Below are 26,875 nucleotides of genomic sequence, written 5' to 3' on the forward strand. Positions count from 1 at the left end.
TAACCCAATGTTAAGTAAATCTTCATTGTTACTATATGCATAAATTGAGTGTTCAGATCGTCTCTGTGGTAAAGGAATGAAATCACAATGGGAGTAAATTATATTGTAATGCTCTCTTTCTTTGAAAGAAAAGAAAATAAATTTGAGCCAATGCTAACAGTTCTTAATTCTGTGCTTAACAGTATTTTTAAGTTACCATTGATATTACTACAAACAGATTTGTGAATTAAAAAGTTAAAAAAATTCAAGTGAGCCCCGAATTTACTTAATGGGTTTAAAAAGGCAACCTAAATTTAATTTCTATGGTATCCTGTGGTCAGATTTTAGGAAAAAGGAAAACACGGTAAGAGGACATCATGTTGGTGCTGGACCGTGGTGTCAGCAGAAAGGACAGTGTGAGCAGCATTCAGGAGGGTGAGTAGAAGCTTGTCGAAGGTACAAATTCAGTCAGGTGATGAGTAGGCTCTGAGGTTCTGACATACTGTGTGGAGGCCGTGGCCTGAAATAATAGTACCGTTTGTTTGAAAATTCCAAAGAAAATAGATCTCAAGTGTTTTTGACATGCCCACACACAATGATAACTATGTGTGGTTACAGAGATGCTAATTAACTTGTTTATGATAATCATTTCATAGTGAATATACATATTAAATTGTCATGTTTGACCTCTTCTACAGTTTTTATTTATCCTGTTTATACAATGAAGCTAGGGGTGAGAGAAAGAAGACTTTCTCAGTTTATCTTTTTTGATTTAAGGATGCTTATTTTGTTTCTTTCTGATGTCTCCTGTCTTTCTCCTTGATTACCCCATTAGATATTCATTTTAAGCCAAATCCATCTACACTAAAATATCGAAGTTGGAGGGGATGATTCAAGAGTTTTCACGGGTACAGATTAAGAAGTACTACCTGAAGGGACACTACTAGCCCACTGGAGCATTTGCTCTGGCAGGCCTTGCCCTTCTCCCCGATTCCTGAAGCTCATCAGCAAGGTCTACTCCCTTCCTTGGCTGCTTTCTCCTCCTGAGGCTATCAAGGTTCAGCTATTGAAATATTGAAATCTAGCAATCACAAGCTCCCTTTGGATCGCCCAATTAACATGCTCAATCGAAATTAAACACCTCATCCTAACAGCGGCTTTCCCCCTTTACCTCTATAAACTGTCATCTGCTTATGTGCCAAGTCTGTCTCCTTCCTATCCAGAGTCAGTCCTTTGTCCCCGCTGCACAAATATTCCTACCCGTTTTCCCTTGTCCCCTTCCCCTTCTCCCTCATCTCCTGTCTTCTTCACCATAGACTTCTAGCCCATTCTAGTGCAGACCTTCCCTTTTGTTCCTTTTTATTCTTCTTAACATTTTTACCTGCAAGGTCGTTTGCTGCTGTTTTCTGCCTGAGTCAGAAAGCAGCCACCTTAACTTTTCTGCCCCACTTAGTAAAGGATCTCTCTCTGTGAAAACAGGTGTTTAGGTGTGGTCTGGGAGGAATCCCCCACTGTGCGGATGTTCCCGTCCCTACCATGCACTTGTCTGTGTCATTTAACAAAAGTCTAATTTATTTTCTTACGATGTTGTGGTGAACCTGAACTTGGAAAGCTGTCTTCCATCCTTCAGTAGAGTATCAGTATTATTTGAACAGCATAACTTTGAATCTTGACATTAAATATGAGAGATATTGAGGCCAAACACAAAAGAACAGGTTGGTTGTAATCTTTATTAGGTCATGTGTGATTAAAGTGAATTTTACTTTTTTGTCTTGTTTCTGTTGCATGAGGTATATACTCCCCTGCTCTCTCGTGCTCCCTGGCGTCTCTTTGTAGACCTCGTTAGCCTGTCCTATAATCTTTTTAAAAACTTCTATATTACATACATACACACACATATATAAATTTAAATACAACATACTCTAAATTCCTTAATTGCAAAATTAGATTACACACATGACAAGGAATGGTAATATCTATGCTTTGAGACTGACTTATTTCATTTAGCATAATGACCCCCAGTGCCCAGACCTCCCTGTGAATGTCATTTCATTCTTTGCCCCTGAATAGGAGTCCATGTGTATATGTGCCACACTTGCTGTATCCACTTGGCCATCCCACCTAAAGTTTTATTTGAGACTGTCTTGCCATTCATCACTTATCAACTGAATCCCAGAAGGATGTCACTTATTGATACCCTTTGGTATCTTTTACTGATATCCTGGAAGTTAAAATATTTTGAGACCTATGAAGTGATAGGAATGATGGAGAAGAGGGAGAAAGCAAATTGAAATTGCAAACTGCTGTGAAGGCCACAGGGACAGACTTGCAGACTCTGCTGAAATCAGTGCCTCCAAATTTACCACATCCCAAAGGTCGACGTGGAAAGTAAACTACACTATGCTGAATCAGTTAGAGATCTTTGCAGTGATTAAAACCTCATGGCCAAAGTGGCTCGTGTGTCAGCATTTCAGAGAGAGTTCACAATGGTGAGAGGAACATGGCAGTAGGCAGCTGGAGCAGGATGCTGAGAGAACACAGTTTTGCCTTTACTCAGAAAGCAGAGAGTACAAACTGTATGCCGGGCAAGGGTCTAAACCCTCAAGGCCAGCAACGCTGCACCATATCCTTCTAAGTGTCCCATAACCTCCCCAAACAGTGCCACCTACAGAAGGCCAAGTGGTCAAATCATTAGGTCCAACGCCCAAGCCCCTAAAATGGCAGTGCCACTGACAATGCCCTAAATGGATGTTGGAGCTCTGCTCAGGCTGGACTCTTAACCAGGTGAGCGCCGGGCGGTGGTGGCGCACGCCTTTAATCCCAGCACTCGGGAGGCAGAGACAGGCGGATCTCTGTGAGTTCGAGGCCAGGCTGGACCGACAGCCTCCAAAACAATACAGAGAAACCCTGTCTCGAAACCCCCCCCAAAATAAAAATAAAAATAAAAAAACCAGGTGAGCAAAAGGAAAGCTACTCAAGTCAGCATTCCTCAGAGAGTTTGTGAAGTGCGTTTCTGTTTGTCAAGAACAGCTAATACTTCCCTAACTACCCTCCCCTTTACAGCCAACTACCTCTAGAAAGGGTTTCTAGTTCCCTATTAACTCAAACAAGCCCCCAACAGATTAGAGCCCCAGACTAGTACCCAGGTTGTTCCATTTATCCGCTCCCTACTTCCAACAGCAACTTAAGCCCTTCTACCTGCTAGACTCGCCCGCCATCTTTGCGTCTCTCTGCGTGCCTCCAGCTCCAGAGACAGCTGTGGTGATTTTAACAGCCTTTTCCTTTCATGGAGTGGCCTAGTTTGGTGGTTTCACTGCGCTCTCACTTACACAAATATATGAGCTCGGGGTGGGCATTTCTCATTAAAACATCACACACAACGCAAAGAAGGCAGACAGGAGATGAGGGTCAGAATGAACATTTTTATTGTAAAATGGTTTTCTTTGTGTGTGTGTGTGTGTGTGTGTGTGTGTGTGTGTGTGTGTGTGTGTGTGTGTGTGTGTGTTCTGGGCACTGACCTAAATTATGCTGCATTATGATTTTTGATGACTTGTGCAAATAAGCTATACACAAAATACAATTCTCACAAGGAAAAGACTATGGTGTGTCACGGGTGTCATACCTACTCGTGGTCTGGGTCCCACTGACAGACTCCTTTCTTTGAAGATTGACTATGAGATGGTGTATAATATAACTCTGAATTTTCTAGGATTTTCTTTTAAAAGAAACAGTTATTCAAAGCAGGTATTTTATCATTAGTAACATGTCACCACCATCAATCATGACAAAGCTATTTCCAATGACATTAGGTTAATGAAATATGCTTTGAATTTCTTGTCCCTTTCAAATACTTTTTTAAAACTACACTCTAGAAAGAAAACACTGCAGCTAATGTGACAAAGAATCAGCATTTCAATATTTAAGATTTTTATAACAGAGAGCTAAGATAATTGAGTGAGAAACTTTCTAGCACATAATCAAAAATTTTCACCTCTTTTATTTGTTTTACATGTTGTAGTGTAAATGTATTTCTTCATCTATATTTTGTTTTATTGTTTTAGTTTATATTTTCTTTAAGATAGGGTCTCATTCTGTAGCCTTAACTATTCTAGAAACTAGTATGTAGTCTAACTTGCCTTGAATCCATGTCAATCCGTGTCAATCCATGATTCCTGTTTAGTCTCTCAAGTGAGACACCAGCTCATTGGGTCTTTAAAATAAACTAGAAATAGTAAATGAAAACTTTGACTTCACTAACAATTTTATATGTATATTAAAGTAACTAAGAGATACCACACTAAGACCTTAGACTAACAATTTAAAGAAGTTAAAAATTTCCCTTGTGCTTTGGGGAGCATTTTCAGGGATTTCTTTAGCTAGTATAAGAACAACAGAGAAAAGGATGAAAAAAAAGTAAAGTTTTAACAGAGAAAGGGAAACCTTTGCCCTGGCATGCATCAGGCTAAAATGCCAACCAGATCAGGACAAAACTGGCTTCTAGGGAGTTAGAAAGACACTTGTGCCCTGGCCATGCTGTAGTGGTAAAGTTTATCATGGAGCCTTTCTTCCAGGAACTAGCTCTCCTATGTTATAAAGCAATCTTGATTTCTGAAATCACAGGCTGTAGGGAACTGTGCTCTTTGAAGTCAGAGAAATGATAACAAGTATCCGGTCTTCTTGCTGGGAGGACTCCAGCCTTTTTGACATGGAGTGTGCCTTGATCTCTGGCCCCATACTGAGCCACAGATAAGTGGTTTCTGGCTTCAGTATTTCTGGTCTACCTTAACTTTGTGGTTTCCCATTAAAGTGTCCCCAGGGTGGGCCTTGCAGTCTCAATGTCATGCTGATTCTTTTCACACAGCCCTGCTTAACTCTGTGTCTTCCAAAGCCTTTCTTCTCCTTTAGTAACTGGGCTTTCAGGTGAAGACACTCACAGGTCTTCCAGTGGTTTCTTTGTTTGCAAAAAAGTCAGTAACAGAACTTTTCATACTACAGCTTTGTTCTACTGATGGCCTTTGGCAGACCGGTCTAGGGCACAACTAAAAAAATGGTAATGGCTGTGTTCATGTGATAGGGTTGTCCCTTTAAGTATCTTGTAGCTTTCCAAGTACATTTCCAAGGAAAATGATTTCTTTCATAGTGAGGGAAAAGTCAGGCATCGTCACTTTTAAGTAAAATTAATCATTATATCTCATATGTCATAACACTATTACTCCATTTAGGTGGGGAAATTACTGGTAATTTGTTTTTCCTTCCTTGAATTTTTTTTCTTCTAAAGCCATTATAAGTAAAAGTGTGCTACTTTTAAGTTATAAATAAACACACATTAACTATTTAAAAGTCTTATGGCAAACAGTTTTATTAGCAAAATAAAGACTTACCTCCTTCCTAAACATGAGGACATTCAGGATCTGGACAGATACTGGGGACAGAAATGATGACTCATCCAATAAAATGGTGGTACCACTGTCTGTCACCTCTGTCATGTTTTAGTGTCTGCTTCCCTCCCCATTTGTACTCTGATCAGCCAGAGGTATGGGTGTCAGGCGCTGCTTAGTCTTTTGGAAAACACACTTTATTTTAGAGTACTAAAAAGAAAAGCTTCAAACACCTAAGAATGTTGACAACCCATCTACCCTTCACCCCTTTAGTGGTCTAGTGACAATTATTAGTTAAATAAAATTATTTGCTTGGCAAAAAGACCTAATGAATGCTGCTCTGGTGCTTTCAACTGGAACCAGGAAGGGCTATCTTGACACTTTTCACTTTTACTCGATGAAATAAATATTCTAGTATAGAGTGGTGTTTGGATATCTTTTCTGCTTCTCATTAGAAATCTGCAGTTAAAATGCAATGGAACAGAGAGGAGGTGTGCATTTTTCTGAATTATAATAAAATATGTAGGACATGTAGTTTGCCATCTTGACCATCTTTAAAGTGTACAGTTCAAAGCCCTGATTAACTCTCAAAGTTCTGGTTCTTGTCACTGTAACATATTTTTGAAAGCTTTTTATCAAGACACATTCCATGCCCTCTTCCAACCACCTACACATTGAGAGTCTATTCACTTTCCCTTTTCTCCATGTAATCTATAATTTCCTTTTTATCTCTATGAATTTGCCAATTTTATATATCTTAGATAACAGAAATTTAATAATATTTGTTCCCTTTCACCTGGCTTATTTCAGTTAGCACGATGTTCCCAAGGTTCACCTACTGTTACTCTTTGGATGTTGAGTGTCCCCTAGGTCCAAGTGGTAAACATGGTACCCAGGTGGCTCTATTGAGAGATGCTATGACACCTTAAGAAGTGGAACCTTATGGGGGGTACTTAGGTCACTGGGAACATGCCCTCAAAAGGAATTATAAGACTACCTCCTTATTCTCCTTTACTTCTTGTCCCTGTCTTTGAGGTAACCAGTTTCTTCTACTCTGGCCTTCCTCACCATTGCCATCCAGCATGTCCACCAGAGTTCCACAGTAATGGAGCTGTTTGGTTGTTGGATGGAACTCCCAAGCCTGAGTCAAATAAATGTTTTCACTTCATAATTTAATTATCTCCAGTGTTTCAAGAGGGTGAAGAAAGCTATATACCTAAGTTGTAGCTTGTATAGAACTTCATTGCTTTCTAGGGTTGGATAATGTTTCATACATATGTTCCACATTCCAGCTGTTATTCAATTGTTGACGGGTGCTTAAGATTGTTTCTACCTCTTGGTTATTATGCATAACAAGTGATGAGGGATATCCTTCTGTGTGCTGTGAATATATGTTTCTCTTACTGGTTGATGAATAAACGCTGATCGGCCAGTAGCCAGGCAGGAAATATAGGTGGGTACCAGACTAGGAGAATTCTGGGAAGAGAAAAAACAGGGAAGCAGTAGCCAGAGAGAGATGCCATGTGGCTGCCAAAGGAAAAATATGCCAGAGCATTACAGGTAAGCCACAGCCTCGTGGCAATACACAGTTTAATAGAAATGGGTTAATAATTAAGAGAAAGCTAGCCAATAAGAAGCCTGAGCCATCAGCCAAATAGTTTATGATTAATATAAGCCTCTGTGTGTTTACTTGGAACTAAACCGCTTCAGGACCGGGCAGAACAGAAGCATCGATCACCAAACAAGTTTTTATTAATAATGATACACAGGTTTCTGTTCAAGTCCTACTTTCAATTCCTTTGAATGTATGCAGAGGAATAGAATTGGAGATCATAGGGTCATTTTTTGCTTAGGTGTTTGAGAAATCAGCAAAGTGTTTTCCACAGTGTCTATCTTATTTCACATTTCAGCAGCAGTGTGTAAGAGTTCCATTTTCAAGATGGAGGTACACAATGATTCTGAATGGATTATTGCATTTTTGGTCCATCATTTTTCTCTTTCTGTCTTCTATTGAATTACAAATGGCTATAGACTCTGGTAAAAAATTGATTAATCACTGTCTTTGATATCTGTGCTTGATGATTACACTTAATACAATAAATCCAACACTTCATCACCTAGGACCTTTTCCCTAGGTTCCACGATGATGCTCCTCATACCCAATTCCAAATCTTTAAATTGAATGAGAAGGAATGCAATTATAATGAAAATCACTGTACTCACAGGAGGGAAGGCATTCTAAGGAGAGATACTTAGGTCCCTGTTCAAACAACAGTCCCCAAGAAACTGGATTTCCTCCAGGAATTCAATTGTGGGAGAAGGAAAGATAAAGTCTCCTGCCAGAAGGAGGAGGAATTGTTTCTTGGACAAGATTGCATGCAGTTATGACAGCTTGTCAGGCCACTTTGCAGGGAGACTGGAGCAGGGACAATAACTGGCCAGTCATGGGCAAGACCACACCTTGGCCAGGACTGTTTAGTTATATATACTCTGATTAAGTCTCTACCTTAGGTCAAGACCTTGAAGACGTACTTGATGGCCACTGGACATCTTTATTCCTTGAATAAGCCCCTTTCCTCTGCTTTTGACTATAGTTTTCCTGTTGAGAATGGGTAGCTAAGTCTAGTTTTCTATGGCTGCTAGATCCAATGATTTGACCATGATATCTCCATAGTAAGATACTTCTATGCCATTTCCATAGAAAATAAACTGTAAAAAATTGTACCTCTTTGATTCAAAATACTTTTTTTTTCAGAAGAGCTTCTTTGTTTTGTTTTTCACATTTTATGATCATTAGTGTTTTGCCTGCACATAAGTCTGTGTGAAGTTGTTAGATGTCCTGGAACTGGAATCACAGACAGGCGTGAGCTGCCATGTGTGTCCTGGAGATTTAACCCAGGTTCTCTGGTGCTCTTAGCCACTGAGCCATCTCTCTAGCCCCTTGGAAGAGATTTAGTTACCTTTGACTTTAAATGTGAATGGTGGTCACACCCACTGTGGTGACTTGAAAGAAAATGGTCCCCAAAGAGAGAGTCACTATTGGGAGATATGGCTTTTTTGGAGTAGGTGTGTCTTGTTGGAGGAAGTGCTGTGGAGATGGATTTTGAGGTCTCATATATGCTCAAGCCTAGCCCAGTGAGACAGACCAATTCCCATTGCCTGTGGGTCAAGATGTAGAACTCTCAGCTACTTCTCCAGTACTATGTCTGCCTGCTTGCCACCATGTCCTGCCATGATGATAATGGATTAAACCTCTGAATTGTAAGCCACACAATTAAATGGTTTTCCTTTATAAGAGTTGCCATGGTCATGGTGTCTCTTCACAGCAATAGAAACTCTAACTGAGACACACACTGTCCTGTAATGAAGGCTCTGTGTTTTACTCCTTAATTCTTGTTATTTGGTAATAGCATAATGCAAAAGTTAAAACTAGTAAGGAGGCACGCCTTTGTTAAATAATTAAGATAATAGCTCATGTGTTTTCCTGGCTATAATTCTGATTACTTGGCTTTGTGAAATCCCTAGGATTATTGGAGAAGTTATATATTTCTCAGGCACTGTCCTGTACAAAGAGTTAGCACCTTTCAAGTGTGGAATTGCCCAGAAATAGTAACATCTACAACCCCCATGCTGCCATCTCTAAAGCACATTGCTAGGAGTCTTCCATCATCTTTCCTCGTGAGATCCATATGTATCTGCTGACCCTCATTTTCTCTGGCTTCTGGCTGCATTCAGTCTACTAGAAACTCAGGCAAAGTTCCTGAAGAAAGAAATCAGGATGAATGTTTTTATTTGGCTCCCATTCTAAGCTGCTTCCTTGGGCAGCCTAGAATGCTTCACAAGGCATCATGGTTGCTGGGTGTGGTGGTCACCCCTTTAATCCCAGAATTCCAGAGACAGAGGCAGAAAGATCTCTGTGAGACATGGACCAGCCTGGTCTACATAGCAAGTTCCAGGCCTGCCAGGGCCACATAATGAGACCGTGTCTCAGGAAAAAAAGAAATACTGTTAAAAACGCTCTCTCCCAGAACAGAGTCCATCCTAACCACGGTGTCTCTTTTACTTCTGCTAACACCGCGCTCCTACACCATCCTTTGTTCTTCTGCTTTTGTAAAGACTCTTTTCTTTTCTTGTCTGTAAATGTTTCCTGAATTCCACCTGCCTGCCCATCTGTTCTTCATTGGGACTCCATATGGCACAAGCAAGAAAGAGATATAAGTGACATATCTATGCTACAACCCACTCTCTAAGGCTCGTGGAGCATCGTGGAAGAGGGAGTGCAAAGGCATGTAAGCCAGAGGAAGGAGTGGAGTGCCGCGGAACACTGTGTTCCTAGCATTCACGAACATACATGAACGTATACATGTTCACAGGCACAAGAATTACACACGGTGATGGGAGAGACAGCTCAGCAGTTAAGAGACCTTCCCATTCTTCCAGACGACCAGTTTCCAGCATCCGTGTCAGGTGGCTCATACAAACACCTGCAACTCCAGGGGACCCTACGCTTTTTTCTGGTCTCTAAGGGCACCCTTCAAACATGGAATACATTCATAAGATACGTAAATAAAACAAAAAAATAATAAAAGGCACACATGAGACTGAGCCTATTAACATTTTGTCCTGAAGTGAGGAATGGCTTGAGAGCCTTCACTCCTCCCTGAGTACTGACAGGCAGTTAGTGGTTTCTAAGGAAGGGAAAGATCTATTTCTTTTGAGGTGGGTAACTTCTGGTAAAGTATCCATACTCTTGTAAATATCCCCTCATCCGTGCTTGTGTAAGCAACATTACAGTTAGCTTGCTTGCTTTCTTTCTTTCTTTCTTTCTTTCTTTCTTTCTTTCTTTCTCTCTCTCTCTCTCTTTCTTTCTCTCTCTCTCTCTCTCTCTCTCTCTCTCTCTCTCTCAAACACATACACACAAGAGGTGGTAGGAGCTGGCTCTCTGTAGGAAATAGAGGAGAGAGTGAAAAATACAAAACTACAAACTGCCCACATACATTGCACTGAAACAGATGCAGGGGCTAAAAGGAAGGTTAGTGTTTAAATAACTAAATCAGAGACACTAGGGATGAGAAACAAAGAGCTCAAAATTGAGTATGAGACAGTTCAACAAACCTGATCAGAGACAGGCAGACTTGGAGAAGCAGGGCAAGTATTGGGTAGGCTGACTAGATGGCCCCTGAGGATGTGTACAAGGTACGAGGCACTATCATTCCATTACATATTCTTCATTTTAATGCAGCTAATGGTACCATACTAAATTCATTTCATGAAAGAGTCACCAGACTGTCCCATAAACAAAAAGTTAATTCTCAATAGCTGCAAGAACAAAGAAAGTTTAGTGTAATTAATAGCATTGGAGGCTCCTGAAAAGTTGGGAACAGCAATGGCAGCCAAGTGACCAACAGCTAACACATAGCTAAGGTCAGAAGAACTAGCAAAACAAGAGTTAGAGATGGATAGAGGAGGCTTCAACCACTCCTAAGTAGGTGGGCAGCACATGAACTGTTACAGTCATCTCTCTAGTTAGGCCAAGAATACATAGAGCATATGGACCCTCATTGGTTCAGCCCATGATAGCCTGGATGACTAACTACTCTCACAGCAGTTTATCCAGTTTCTGTCACGACCCTGTAAAAAATTTCTTAGACAAAGAAGTTCAACAGGCCTTTTTCCCGTTGAGGAATTTTTCTCACTTTTTCTTAATTTCTTATTTTTTTGTAAATCTCAATAAAGCTTTTTCTCATATTGCGTATTCACACATGAGTTTGCGTCTTTGGATTTCTTTAGCATGAGACAATGGCCTGGGAAGATACTGTCTCGGTTCATCTTAGGTTCTTGGTTCTAGATAGTAGGGTTAAACACAAATGGGACAAGTAAGGCCCAATCACACTCAAACTCTTGTGCCTGTTGGAAAGAGGAAGAGATTGGCAGGAATAGGACAGAGAGCATAACTGGGGGGAAGGGATGGACGCAGCATGATCTCAAAATATATTATATACATGAATGCAAGTGTTTTGATGAAACCCATGAGTGAGCATAATTAAAGTACATCAATAAGAACCTGGAGAAATGAGCAAGGATTGGGTATTACCCCTTGTAGTGGTTTGGAAGAAAATGGCCCCCAAAAGGAATGGCACTATTAGGAGGTGTGGCCTTGTTGAAGGAAGTGTGTCACTATGGGGGAGGGCTCTGAGGTCTCTTTCTTAAGCTTCCCTCAGTATGACAGTCAGTTGACTTCCTGTTGCCTCTGAGCCAAGGTGTAGAACTCTCGGTTCCAGCACCACATCTGCCTGAATATTGCCATGCTCGCATCCCGATAACAAGGGACTGAACCTCTGAAACTGTCATCGAGCAACCTCAATGAAACGTTTTTATTTATAAGAGTTGCCATGGTCATGGTGTCTATTCACAGCAATAGAAACCCTAGGTAAGACACTGCTTCTTTAAGGGAAGCTCATCTGGGCGAAGCTCCTCATCTTCTATCTTGGGATGTGACAGTTCTGGTTGACAGTCTTTCGATAAGTGTCACAAAATTCCCCAAACAGTTTTCACTGTGACTCAAAACGTCAATTTGACATTCAGCACCTGCAACCATGGCTAAGGGAAGGAGTGTGAGTGTTTGAATCATTGACTGACATTCCCCAGGTGGTAATTGGTTACTGGAGGAACTTTCCAGGGAGCTGGGCAAGAAACCAAAGAGCAGGTCTCTCATGTAGCTAAGGCCTGGCAAGGTGAAGACACAAAAGATGCTGGCCATTGTCAGTCACGGAGCAGAGGCTTTCCTCAAAGTCTTTCACATTCCAATTATTCTTATGAAAAATGCTGAAAAACTTGTGAGACAGAGCTATAACGTTTTGGATATAAGTATAGATAGTAAAATTGCAGTGAAATTGAAAAGTGAAAGTCACATGGAGTCCCACTTATATGTTTTAGCTTATGTGTGGAAAGTTAATTTAAATTAGAAATCATGTTTACTTAAAACCTCATGGCAGGTTTTCAAAACAATGACAAAGTATGTTTTATCATAATTACCATCAAAATGTCTATTGTGCTATGGACTTCAAAATTGTTATGTTAATTTTCATTATCTATAGCTAATTCTCTTTCATGCCCATTTGTTCTTTTCTTATGACACACTTTAGTTATATGGATGCGGGAATTTCTATTTTTAATTAAAATTGATTATACATACTATAATTTATATTTTGAGAACATTTTTCTCTAGTATATGAAAGAGTTTGTGAAATTAGACATAATGCTGACTAGTGCTTTAAGTCAAGTGAGTGTCTGATAGGTCTTAGTCTTGTCACTAAGCGGGAACACACAGTACTTGGACAATTCCATAACAAAATCCCACTAATCAATAGAATCTACTTTTTTCTCTGTTTTGAAGTCTAGACGTCCAAGATGAAGGTGTCATCAGGGTTAGTTCCTCCTAAGGTTCACCCATCTATCTTCTCTCATGATCTCTGTGCACACAAGTGTGGTGTCTATCTGTATGTCCACATTTCTTTTTTATATGACAATACCACCCTATAGGATTAAGGTCCACTCTATGTCTTAATTAATTTTATAGCGTCTAGAGGCTCTTTAACTGCTGTCATACTCCAACCGTTTCCAACACCCCAACATCTTCAGCCCAAGAATTTGAAGAAGACACAATTCAGCTCATTGCAAGTGACAGGGTTCTACTTCTTGACTGTGGGGATGGTTTTGGAGTGTATTAGTTTCTTGTCTGTTGCTGGGATAAAAAAAAAACCCACACTGGCAAAGGCGCTTCAGAGAGAAAGAGTTTACCTTGTTTCATGGTTTCAGAGGAAAAACAATCCAGGATGGCAGAGAAGGTGGGTAACAGTGACAGGAGCCAGAAAACATGGAAAAAGAAGGAATGATGGCATGTAAAACTCCAATGCCTAGCAGTGGTGGCAATACACCTTTAAATCCCAACACTTGGGAGGCAGAGGCAGGTAGATTTCTGAGTTCAAGGCCAGCCTGGCCTACAGAGAGAGTTCTAGGACAGCCAGGACTATGACATAGAGAAGCCCTGTCTTGGAAAACCAAAAAGGAAGAACAAACAAACAACAACAACAAAACAAACTCAAAGCCTGCTCCCAGTAACAGTAGTTCTCTCTGTGAGGCTCCAGTGCCTGAAGGTTCCAGAACATTCCCAATCAGTACTACCAGCTGAGGACCAAGTATGTAACCATGAACCTATGGAGATGACATTTTATATCCAAACTACAGGAAGAGGCTTTTTTTTTTGGTTTTACGAGACAGGGTTTCTCTGTATTGTTTTGAAGGCTGTCGGACAAGCCCAGCCTCAAACTCACAGAGATCCACCTGCCTCTGCCTCCCGAGTGCTGGGATTAAAGGCTTGCGCCACCACCACCCGGCTAGGAAGAGGCATTTTTAAGATAGTTACACATTAGGCTGTATAGTCATACTTCATGAGTTACTGTGATTTTTATTTGCCACAGTTTTTAAAAATTGAAACAGTTATGCAGACCATGGTGAGCAAACCACCAGCTCTGTGTCCAATATTTTGGACTTTGTATCAAAAGATGAATCCCATTCCTCTGATCATCAAAAAAAAAAAAAAAGAGGTGTATACTAAGCTTATATTCTCAACACTGTTTTCTCTTTACGGGGATGTATAAATACAATGCTTTGTTCCTGTCACCCCAGCACTCGTGAGATTGAGGTAGGAGAACTGCTCTGACTATGACATAACCCTGGGCCACAGAGTGACTGCCACCTCTGCCTGGGCCACAGTGAGACCCTGTCTCAAAAATCCAAAAAGTCACAGCACAGAGTGTTTTCGTATATTTACTCAGAAACCTTATTTTGTACCTCAGTGGCTTTTGACTTTGTACTACTTTTTTGACATTCAAACTGTATTACTGTCTATACAACAATACCTCCTCAAACCTGAAAACTTGAAACATATCTCCTTCTTGTGACTTATGCTTGGAATCTGCCCACTGAGCTATGGATGACCTTGTAAAACTGTAGGTCCTGGGGATGAGGTCACTCAGCTAAAGGGAATGGCACCCCATTCAATGGGAGCAGCATATGCTGAGTGAGGGACTGGAGAACATCCACTTTCCCAGGTGCTCCGACAGAACGTACATCTCAGAGTAGAATTTTACCTTGGATGTTCATTTCCACACTCTGCTGTTGAGGTGACCTAACATGTAATTGGGTTTTATCTTTCCTTAGGACAGGCAATTGGGTTATGTGGTGATCTTTGAAGAGTAACAGAAGCCTTTCTTCCACAGGAGAACGTCTAATATGAGAGTCCCATCAACCCACTTACTCATCTGTTTGTTCTCCTGTAGTGCTCCAAGTAACGGAAAACACAAAGGAAGTGTGAGCAGTTCTGATCCTTATGGGGCTTCATCTACGGATGGAACTATATGCGCAAACTGCTAATTATAATGAGACGAGGAGAAGCAGTAACTGAGGTCCGTCTCTGGGAATACAGAAATTCAAGCAGATATGCAAAGCAATTTGGAAGTTCAGGGGATTCTTCCCGAAGGGGTTCTGTGTTCACACATAAAGAAGGAGGAATTCATTAGGTTATAATCAGCTGAGAGATACCACCTGAGAAGGCCTCAGGAGCCTTGAGCATCACAGGGTATATGACTGCAGTAATTTCTGTGTTGGAAAGACAAAAATGGAAAATGTGTGTGGAGAGGTGGAAGAGAAGGAGACTGGTGTTGTATTAAGAAGGATGATGGCATAGTTCCTTTGGCTGTATTAGTCGTGTGTCTAGATGCAGGACAGACTTGAGGAAGAAAATCAACAGTGAGGAAAGAGGATGAGAGTGTGAGCCTTTGCCGGTGCCAGTGAGGTTAGGTAGGGCAGCAAGCATGGGGCACACTTGTGAAACTGAAAGGATTAGGAGTGACTAAAAGCAAGGGTAGGAGAGGGGGCAAGGATGAGCAGAGGCTCTGTGATGGGAGATGCCATTCTGTAAATCTGTCTCTCTTATTGGTTGTTGAATAAAGCACTGTTGGCCAATTGGAAAGCAAGGTAGGTGGGACTAGGAGTAGAGGAGGATTCTGGGAAAGAGAAGCACAGACAGTCACCATGTAGGAAGCCAGAGGAGTAAGAAGTCTGGACCATGTTCTCTGGTAAGCGAAGACCACATGGTAATATTCAGATTAGCAATTATGGGTTAACAATTAAGTCAGAGCTAGCCGATAAGAAATCATAGCGAACTGCCAACAGCTTCATATTAATATAGCATCCTGTGTGTTATTTGGGCCAGACCCAGGCGGCAGGAGGGAAGACTGCACGTTACATGTGGTGTCAGAATGTGGGGCACAAATTTCTACGTAGAATGACAAAAGCTTAAAAGTGATTTTAGAAACAAAAGAACAGAGAGAAGCATGGCTTCGTGGTTTCTGTTTTGCTAGAGACAAACAGACTCACCATAAGCGGAAAAACTGCAAGGCTCTTTTAAGAGACTCTGCTAGCAATTGAATGGTGTGTGTGCGCAGCTGGAAGTGGAAGTGACCACATCTCCAAGCTGGCAGCATTTGCTTGATGTCGGCACAGACTAGGTGGTGAGCACAGCTCCCAGTGAGCAGGCGGCAAACTTATGCCCGCCATGTTGGAAAGCCAGTAGCTGTTTCCACTTTAATTTTAGCAATTTAATTTAGCCTATATAAGACACGTGGCCAGAAAAAAAAAGTTTTACAGTAAAGTCAGATTCAGATGAAGTAAAATATAGGTAGACTTGGGATTAAAAGAAATAAGATATTGGAAAAAAAATAAAAATAAAGAGAGTAGCTGGGTGTGGTGGCATACAGCTTTAATCCCAGCACTCCAGAGGTAGAGGCAGATTTCCAAAGAGATACCCTGTCTCAGAGAAAAAAAAATAGAAGTAAAAGCAATAGAGTAATAAAAAAGCCGCGTAAAGATGGAAAATACACAGAGAGTCTGGATACTGTATGCTGTTGTGTTTTTCAGCTGTCCAATTGCTAAGAAAGAAACAACTGCTGAAATATACTTGATTATAATTGCTGCTGAATTAATCCAACTTATATCTTTTGAAAATACTTTGACTTCTAAATTTAAATATAAGGACAGGTTACTTGGGAAAAGAGTTTTGTTTATGTTTCCACAGAAAATGGAAAGCTGTGGATTCCTTCTAGGCTTCTGTGGTTTGATGAACCAAGACCCCCGAAAGCAGTGGCCCAAGTGATCCAACATCTAAAACAGCTGAGATGATGCAGCCTTACGGATTACAAAATACAGGGACTTGGCCAGGTTTCTGAGTTTTGTCATGATCCCTATGATATGGACAGCTCCCCCTATCAGCAGGAAGCAGTTTGGAATGAAGAATGTCCAATTTCCCACATATTGTTTATAAATTTTTGTTTTTATTTAAATGGGGTTACTTGTAATTGGTTAATGATCACAACCAATCTCTTTTTTTGGGGGGGTGTAGTGAACTTTATTGATGGTATTCAAGAGAGCAGGGCTCCTTAGGCTCCTCCTTACTTTATTCTGGGGGTCTGGGATGGAAACTGTGAGGGAGATGACCAGTGTGGGGGTTGTTGGACAGGGACTGCTCAGCAGCCAGGGCCTCTCTCTTGCTCAAGTCCTTGCTGGGGGTGGATGGTCCTGGAGGCCATGTAGGCCATGAGGTCCACCACCCTGTTGCTGTAGACGAATTCATTGTCATGCCAGGAGCCAGCCCCAGCACCAAAGATGGAAGAGTGGGAGTCACTGTTGAAGTTGCAGGAGACAACCTGGTCCTCAGTGTAGCCCAGGATGCCCTTCAGTGGGCCCTCAGATGCCTGCTTCACCACCTTCTTGATGTCTTCATACTTGGCAGCTTTCTCCAGGCGACATATCAGATCCACGACAGACGCATTGGGGGTAGGAACATGGAAAGCCACTCCAGTGAGCTTCCGGTTCAGCTCTGGGATGACCTTGCCCACAGCCTTGACAGCACCAGTGGATGCAGGGATGATGTTCTGGGCAGCCCCACGGCCATCATGCCACAGCTTCCCTGGGGGAACATCCACAGTCTTCTGGGTGGCAGGGATAACATGGACTGTGGTCATGAGTCCTTCCACAATGCCAAAGTTGTCATGCATGACCTTGGCCAGGGGGGCTAAGCAGTTGGTGGTGCAGGACGTATTGCTGACAATCTTAACGGAGTTGTCATATTTGTCATGGTTCACACCCATCACAAACATAGCATTAGCAGAAGGGGCAGAAATGATGACCCTCTTGGCTCCATCCTTAAAGTGGGCCGCCTCAGCCTTCTCCATTGTGGTGAAGACACCAATGGACTCCACAACATACTCGGCACCAGTATCACCCCATTTGATGTTGGCGGGATCTTGCTCCTGGAAGATGGTGATGGCCTTCCCATTAATGACAAGTTTCCCATTCTCAGCCTTGACTGTGCCTTTGAATTTGCCATGGGTATAGTCATACTGGAACATGTAGACCATGTAGTTGAGGTCAATGTAGGGGTCATTGATGGCAATGATGTCCACTTTGCCAGAAATGAAGGCAGCCCTGGTAACCAGGCATCTGATACGGCCAAATCTGTTCACTCTGACCTTCACCATTGTGTCTCAGGAACAAGGCTGGCACTGCACGAAGAGATGCGGCTGTGTCTAAAACAGGGAGGAGCAGAGAGCCACAACCAATCTTTTTAAAGGTAAAAGGAGATTATGGTATGGAAATGAATACTTTGTATTGGTATGGATTTTCAATTATTGATATAATTTTAAGGTCAATTTTGTGATATGTATATTTCTTTTCTTGATTAAGTATTGTATTTATACTGATCTTTTAAAATATAATGTATAATTAAGTACAGATTATAAATAATTACCTATAATAGTCAAAATTTATAGTTTAGTTGGGTTTTGTAGATATACAGAGATATATTTGAGATAGATAGTCTTCAAACCTTTCAAAGACCTTCAGAAAATGGCATTTAAAATGGTTTAGGGCTTTTCTTGACAATGAGAAATATCTGCTCCTGGCACATCAATTACATCTGAGAGGAAGATGGGCACTGGAGAAACTAATTATGGAGTTTGCTTTCAACATGGCAAGATTAGCCATTTGGGCAAGAAACTGCTCTTGTCTGGACTGTTTGACTGTTGCTGTATAAACTGGACATGCAGGACCTACAGGAAAGTGACTGCTGAACTTGATGGACAGGGTTCGTGTTTCATGAAAGAGTCTGCCAGACATTCTGCAGGACACAGAAAAATGACTGACAAACTGCCAATATAGGTGGACAGTTTAAAATTTCCTGCTTTGCTGAGAAGTCTACCAGGTACACTGTGGCCTATGGGCTGAAGATGGATGCTTCAACGTTACAGAGGAACTTCAGGTGACTGTCCAGGTAGTGAGGTGTCTCTGTCAATTTTAGAGTTTATATGTTATCCTTCTGTGGTCTTTGATGGAGTTGAAGGCAACTAGTTATAGTTACTGTTTTCCTTAGTTATGATAAAAGATAAGCTACATATAAGACTTTAGACTCACACAGATAGGATAGATAATAAAATATTTTCTTTAAATCTTATTAAACATCAATGGTCAAAATATTGTAACTATAGTTCTTACTTGATAACTGTTCTATTACATATAATTTGACTATGTTAAAGTTAAAACCTTTCTTTTTATTTAGACAAAAAAGAGATGATGGGAAATGTCATTCTGTAAATCTGTCTCTCTTATTGGTTGTTGAATAAAGCACTGTTGGCCAATAGGAAAGCAAGATAGGTGGGACCAGGAGTTGAGGGGAATTCTGGGAAAGAGAGGCACAGGCAGTCATGATGTAGGGAGTCAGAGGAGTAAGCGAAGACCACATGGAAATATTCAGATTAGCAATTATGGGTTAACAATTAAGTCAGAGCTAAACAATAAGAAATCATAGCGAACAACCAACAGCGTCATAATTAATATAGTGTCTTGTGTGTTATTTGGGGGCTAAAAGTGGCCCAGGCAGCAGGCAGGAAGACTAAATGTTACAGATCTGGGATGCAGTGAATGACAGAGCTAGAAGTATAAGAGCCATGGTCTGCGGCCTCAAGATCATGCTCTGCAGATGACAAGGAATGAAACCCATAGGCTCTAGAGAATGTTTATTGGAAAATGAAAGAGAAATTCCCAAAGCAGAAGATTTCTAAGGGAAGATAGCATGCAGACATCAAGGACTGGGTGTATTTGCTATCAACAGTCAAAAGGAGTAAAGGTGACTTTTCATGTGTGCATGTAGTGACTGATTTCTTCCCATACTACAGCATCTTTATTGTGGTAATTTGAGTGTAATTGGCCCTCATAAGCTCACAGAGAATGGCACTATTAGGAGGCATAGCCTTGTTGAAGTAGGCATAACCTTGTTGGAGGAAGTGTGCCACTGTTGGGGTGCTATTTGAGGTCTCTTTTGCTCAAGCTTCTTTCAGTGTGACTCTCAGATCATTTCCTGTTACCTGCAAGATGTAGGACTCCCAGCTACTTCTCCAACATACCACCATGGTTCCCACCATGATGATAATAGACTGAACCTCTGAAACTGTAAGAGTTGCAGTGGTGGTCATTGTATATCTTCACAGCAATAAAACCCCTAACTAAGACACTCCCCCAACTTGTCATAGTGTTAGGCACAACAATAAAAGCCCCCAAGACACCAATATAATTATCTAATGATTTTCTAGCAGAGTGATTTGTTCCATTCATGTAACTGATAACATCATGTAACATCATGAGAGTTTGTTCAAGTGGTCAAAGTTTCTAGGTACTCCTCACAAAGTGTGGGAACACTGGAAGCAAGGCTAATCATCTTAGTTGAGGCCTGGTGTGTGTGTGTGTGTGTGTGTGTGTGAATATAGGATAGGTTCAAGAGAAGAATCTTAGCCAAGGTGAATTCTTAATTGGTTAGCTCATGGATGTGACTTGAAATCACAAGAGTAGACAAAACAACATACATTGTTAGATCTCCAATTTAATATCCCTCCCCATTTCTTTCCTTCCCTTTTGATACAGCTGTTGCTATTGTTGGGTAGCCAGACAGATAGTAGGTGTGGATGCCATTGAGAATGGATGCCTTCCTCACGAACTTTGGATATAGCTCCTGTTTCCCTGGTAACACTAAAAAAGGATACCCCTTCTTTGTATTTAAATTACCACAGAATGAGTGGAAGTATCTGGGATTTGTTGATGCCCATTAAAGAACAACTACTTCCTCCTGGTCAAAAGAATAGAATACCTGGGTACCTGAGATTCTTAGATATCCAACATTACACCCCATGCCTCCTTCCTTTAAGAGTTTATCTAGCTGCAACTATTAATCACTTGGCTAGGAGTCTAACCCCCAGGAAAGCCGATTCACTGGAGACATGCTAAGGATGGGAAGGACTAATTCTACCTCCAGACGCCTCTTCTTCATTGCATTTCCTGACAGAGATTCCATCTTGTAGTATTCCCTACTCATTCCCTGGGTTACACAGAATAGCATAACCTTTTCTTTTCCTGATTTTGGTCTCTTTTTCTCCCAGATACTGGCCAAAGCCTAGGAATACTTTCCCTGATGCTCTTTCTCTTTCTCTGATGTTCCTGCCCCTTGCCTTCTTCATGTATCTGCATGTTGAACTCCATTTTGAAACTTATGGTTTTCTCTCTTCATCTTGTCTCTTTCCTCAGGCAGCTGCCAGGCCTTGCTGATTGTCTGTCTCATTTTTTTTTTTTTTTTTGCTTTCAAACTCGAAACTTATCTTAGAACTTCCCCCTGAGTTTGCTTAAAAATTCTTAGGTTAAGGCAATTAAAGACACAAAAAGGAAGCTACAGTTTCCCCAGTAACACGATGAAAGGAATATTTATTGTTTGCTAATGAGTTATAGTGATGGCTGGAAAGATGATGACTCAGCAAGTTAAGGCACTTGCTGCTGAGTCTGATCACCTAAAGTCAATCCCTGGTGGAAGGAGTCAGCCAACTCCCTCAAATTGACCTCTGGCGTCCACACACGTGCCACAGTGTGCTTGTACCCTCTCTCTCTCTCTCTCTCTCTCTCTCTCTCTCTCTCTCTCTCTCTCTCTCTCTCTCTCTCTCTCTCAATATATATAGTTTTTAAAAAGTTTTGTTGAGCTTTAAAGCACCAAAAAGTTGTTACCAAAAGGCATCTACACAGCTAAATCATGCATTCTCAGGCTATCACAAAAATTAACCCTATCATCCCCATCTCTTTATTAAGATAATTCGGCAAACTCTATACCTAAGGAAGCTGGCCGAGTTTTAAACATCCTTTTCATGAACTGTGCAAAGACAATACCCAATAATTTGATTATAAATAGACACTTAGGGGATAATTTCAAAGTGCTTATGTGACTTTAAACTTCAACAACTTTGTGTAAACACAGGTGTTTCCTAACATTTTTATATGATAGATTTAAAGATAAATGCGGTATTATATTATCCATCTGCCAATATGATTTCTCAACCATTGTACATGCTACATATCATTTTATCCACAGGAGAGTTTTATAAAACCCATTCCTCATTTGCTGAATGCTGTGTAGCTAAGTGCTCAGTTGAAAATATACAATATAGAATGTGGTTATTTATGTGGGTATATTAGTCACTTTGTTGTTTCTGTGAAAGACTATCCCAACAAAAATCAACTTAGGAGAGAAAGGGGTTTATTTAGGCTTACAGTTCCAGAGGGAAGGCAGGGAAGGTCTTGGAGTTAGGAAGCAGAATGATCACATCTCATCCACACACAGGGAGCAAGTGACAGCAGGGCGAGAATAGGCTATAAACTCTCAAGTGTGAGTGGTATATGTCTTCCATCAAAATTCTGCCTGCTAAAAGTTCCTGTGGTAACTGGACTGTAATTGCCCCCAATAAACCCAAAGGGAGTGCCACTATTAGGAGGTGTGACCTTGTCGAAACAGGCATGGTCCTGTTGGAGGAAGTGTATCATTGTATGTGTGTGGGGGGGGCCAGGTGAGGTCTACTATGCTCAAGCTATACCTAGTCAAGATCACTTTCTAATGCCCGCTGATCAAATATTTAAACTCTCAACTCCAGTACCATGTTTGCCTGTACACTAACTGCCGTGTCCTGCCATGATGATAATGAACTAAACCTCTGAAACTGTAAGCTACCTAATTAAATGTTTTCCTTTATAAGAGTTGCCATGGTAATGGAGTTTCTTCACAGTGACAGAAACCCTAACTAGGACAGTTCTATGACCTCCTCAAACAGTACCACTAACTAGGGACAGAGTGTTCAAATACATGAGCCTACATGGAACATTTCCCATCCAAAGCACAATGATATGTATGTTTTATATTTGAAGTTGATAAAACCCTATAGCTACCGCTGGACAGAGCAACATCTAACTTAGAATCTTCTTTCTCCAGACAGATGATATGACACAATAAAGATGTAACAATTAGAAATACTTTAAAAATATGTATATGGATGTTTTGCCTACAGATGCTATGAGCTTACAAGGTGTTCATAGAAGCCAGAAGAGGGCACTGGATCCCTGGAATTGCAGTTGTGGGCTGCCATGTAGATAGTGAAAATCAAACACGGGTCTGGGGGCAGCAAGTGCTTTTAACCTCTGAATCATCGCTCCAGTCCCTAGAGATACTTCTTAAAAGACCTCCACTTTTGTGTTACACATGTCTTTAGGTCTATTGAATAGAGGGTACAGGACAGATAAGCCTGAAGGAATCGGTTGTCTTGTAGACTGGACACCCCTGCCCTCACAATGACAGTATTCATCAGTGGTGGTGATTTATCTGTGCATTGAACACTCCAGATTCATTTTCTGTTTTGGTTATTTCAAGTCACACTAACACCTCAACCTGTGTATTTGGACTTTATAAATAACTTATCTAGGTGTTAGGGTTTTGAATATGAAATGTCTCTTGTAAACTCATGTACTTTGACATGTGGCCCTAGCTGCTGGTGCTGTTTTTGGAAGGTGGCAGAAGTGACAGGAGGTGTCTTGTCATCAGAGGAAGTGGGTCACTGGGTGTCATTTTTAAGACACCATTTTGTAGCCCAGCCTCACTTCCTCTCTCTTTTCTGCCCCCTGTTCCTCCAAGATTCAAGAGAGTGAGGGATTCCAACAGCACCCCTGACAGCATGTCTTCTCTTCCAAGATGAGAAGTGCCTTCAAATTGTGTGCTGAAACACACTTCCTTAACTTGTGTTTGTAGAGATCTTGTCACTGCAAAATACCAAATAAGGATAAAAGTATCACCATTGTAATAGTGGGTTGGATAATGAACACCAAATTAGCAGATACTCTTATTTGGAGGAAAAATAAACCTTTGCATATGTCATAAGATGTTCAGATAATTAATGATGTTCAGATAATTAATGTGCTGGATTATGTGAGTGGGCCCTACCCACCATCACAGACTTGGTAGGTGAGAGACAAAGAGAGAGACAGGCAGTGGAGCAGACCACACATAGACAGACACCGTGACTGGACCCACAGTGCCTCAAACCTAAGGATACCTGGAGTCAGGAGAAGCTGCCAGGGGCAAGCAATGGAATTTTCCTTGGGAATTCTTTAGGTGAGTGAGCGTGTGTGTGTGTGTGTGTGTGTGTGTGTGTGTGTGTGTGTGTGTGTGCCTCAAGAACAATAGCAGAAAATGTTTGTTTAAGCCACTAAGTCTGTGTTGACTTATTATGGAAGGTATAAAAAACAAAACAAAACAAAAATAACAAAACAATGAGGATGAGCTCAAAGCATTTAAAATGAGCCATTTGGACTATCCATGATGTCCCTTCTCCTATTTTGTATTCTTTTGATAGCTATTCTCACATCTCTGTTCCTCCTACCTTTCTCTCTCCTTTCTTCTCTTTTTGCACTGATTCACTTTCCCACTATTATGCATGTGTGCACGTGCACACACACACACACACACACACAGAGTTATGTAGAAAACAACAATATATGTAAAAGGAGAACAAAGGGAAGAAAAAAATGCCCTATGATGTTATATGCTTATGTGGATAATTTAAGTAGGAATTTAAATTAACAGGCGACATGAATGTCTTTTGAGAAAATTAAATTTGAATAGAAGTTTAAGTAGTAAAACAAACAAGCAAACCACAATTTTAAGAAGAAAGCAGACAGGGGTTTCCTTGGCTCAGACGCAGAGCATAAACACATAAACACAAGGGACTTGTTCCTAGGTCATCCTTGAGTTAATGGGGAAAGTCTACCAATAGATGAGGGGCACAAAAGAAGTTCCGATCCCAGTGCTTGTGGTGAACCACCAAAAGATAGTACATCAGGGATACTGCTGAGCCAAGGAGTATCTCGCACGGGACCTGAAGTCTACATCAGAATATGGGTAGAGTCTCCTTTCTTTCTTTCTTTCTTTCTTTCTTTCTTTCTTTCTTTCTTTCTTTCTTTCTTTCTTTTTGGAACTGGCCATAAATATATAGACTAAGTTATCCAAAGCATAAATACTTTGGGAGTTATCTGTAGAAAATAAATGCCAAATGTAAAAATGAAGTTTTAAGATATTTTTTCTTTTAGAATTTTCTCTAGCATTTTTTTTAGAAAAGCAGCTATCATAAAACACAATTTTTCAAAATCTGGTTGATATAGGTTTTGATGTGTTGATATTGATATATAATTGATATATTTGAGACTGTCATATAACTGATATATTGACACATTTGATATATGACGAAAATCAAGAAAATACATGAGACTTTGTAATTGACACCTTTCTACCTGTATTTTACTACATTTTCTGGGCTGCATTTCATGGGTGGACTTTGACTCGTACAAGGGTCACACCCATCATGGATGACAGTCCCTGAGTCTCATTTTCAGTGGCTTAGCATAGCTAGTAAGAGCCATTCCCATGCCAGGAGAGCTAGCAATAATATAACATCCCTGGCTCTGACACGAGCCACAGAAGGATAGCCCACTTATTCTTATCCAAATGTTATCCCACCTCACTTTTCTGTTAGCTGGATCATCAAAATTCTAGTGATCATCTGGTGCCACAGAAGTAGGATGCAGGGAATCAAAAGTGACAAGAAATGAGGGCCTCACACAGTTTCAGTTCAAACAGCTGACTTTTGCAAATGTTACAAATCCTCGGGCATCCTGGGCGCCTCTCCAGAACCTTGAAAGGGGACAGTGGAAGTTGGGGGCATCGTAGCGGATGCTTCGCTGTCTTCCTAGGGAAACCATCTCTTTACCTGTGCAACCTCGTTCCTTTTAGTGCGGCAGCCGAGCCTGTGAGGTGTGATCCGAGACAGGCTCCCTGCACCCTGAAGTCTTCTCCACAGTTGGTGGAGACATAAGGATTGTCGATTCTTTTTCCAAGCATTCTTTCCGCCAAGTACCATAAGATGTAAAAGGAGTATGGTATTTAATAGACCCCTTTATCTGTCTCGGGCTTTGGAAAAAGGAGATAAACACAGCACGTGCAACACCTTGGACCCTCCCTTTCCTTGCTATGTGTCCCCTTTCCAAATTGTTTTCCTGGTCCTGAACCATCCTTCTGTGCATCAGATATCAGCACAATTGGAAGCATTCCAAAAGGGAAGCATGTATACCCAGATGCTTCACACTCTAATGCAATATCCGTCATTATACTATTTTCGTCTAAAGGTTTCAAAGCGCATGGAGCATGGATTATGAAGTGATGTTTAAGCAGAAAAATGTGTCATTTGAGAGGACGTTTTGGCATTCCTGAGGATACCCTGCTGATTAAAACCGAGGGAAGAGAAGCTCTGTGCACGACTAAAGACGCAGCTACAGGGCCTAAGCCATCTTGCTTTTTGCTCTGCTCATTTTGGCGTTCAGTGTTTTCTTTTTTTTCAATGCTGTCTGAAAGCTTAAATTAAATAACAATATGAAAACTAAATTCTTTTATCCTTGAATCTTGACAAGTTGCCAAAGCTGCAACGTTGCTCAAACACATAATCAGCCATGCAGAACTCAGACGTTTTGAAATAGTGAAAATAAATCTGAAAACAGTAGAAATCTGCATATAATATACACTCCACTAATCTATATTGATTTATATTCTGAAATTGGAATTGCATTTGAAAAATACACTTTTGTAGGTTTTTCTGTCAGTACTTTTTGACGTGAGGTTTCATATCAAAATACATATGAAAGAAACATTCTCACTTCCTTGGCTGAATTTTGGAGTGAACATTAATCTATTTGGCTTGATCTTACCAATCTCAAGACAGGGTTTCTTGGTGGAACAGCCCTGGCTGTTCTGGAACGTGTTTTGTAAACCAGTCTGGCTTCAAACTCACAAACATCTGCCTGCCTCTGCCTCTGGGGTGCTGGGACTTAAGGTGTGGGCAACCATTGCCTAGCAATAGACTGTAGTTCTCTGTCTAGGGTTCAGGGCTGATGAAATTCCCTCCTTCTGTGAGTGAGCATGTCTATTGATGCGTCCCTGTTCAGGTCTTCTTTGGGCAGCCAAGTTGCTGAGATTTCACTGGTGTAGCTTTTCTGACGTT

At 41.0% G+C, this 26,875-nt stretch overlaps 1 protein-coding gene and 1 long non-coding RNA gene across 2 annotated transcripts; one reads left to right on the forward strand and one right to left on the reverse strand.

The window, feature by feature from the left end:
• The first annotated feature begins 15,438 nt into the window (after nt 1-15,438).
• Nucleotides 15,439-26,262, forward strand: LOC121132872. The gene is made up of 3 exons (XR_005869571.1): nt 15,439-15,496; nt 17,967-18,048; nt 26,007-26,262. It is a non-coding gene; the product is annotated as an uncharacterized LOC121132872 (long non-coding RNA).
• LOC101823612 (glyceraldehyde-3-phosphate dehydrogenase-like) lies at nt 16,811-17,956 on the reverse strand. The gene has a single exon (XM_005065719.3). The coding sequence runs from the start codon at nt 17,954-17,956 to the stop codon at nt 16,943-16,945; it is 1,014 nt and encodes a 337-aa protein (XP_005065776.2). The 3' UTR covers nt 16,811-16,942.
• Nucleotides 26,263-26,875: the final 613 nt, after the last annotated feature.

The sequence above is a fragment of the Mesocricetus auratus genome, unplaced genomic scaffold, assembly GCF_017639785.1.
Source record: "Mesocricetus auratus isolate SY011 unplaced genomic scaffold, BCM_Maur_2.0 Super-Scaffold_100018, whole genome shotgun sequence".
NCBI classification, from domain to species: Eukaryota; Metazoa; Chordata; class Mammalia; order Rodentia; family Cricetidae; genus Mesocricetus; species Mesocricetus auratus.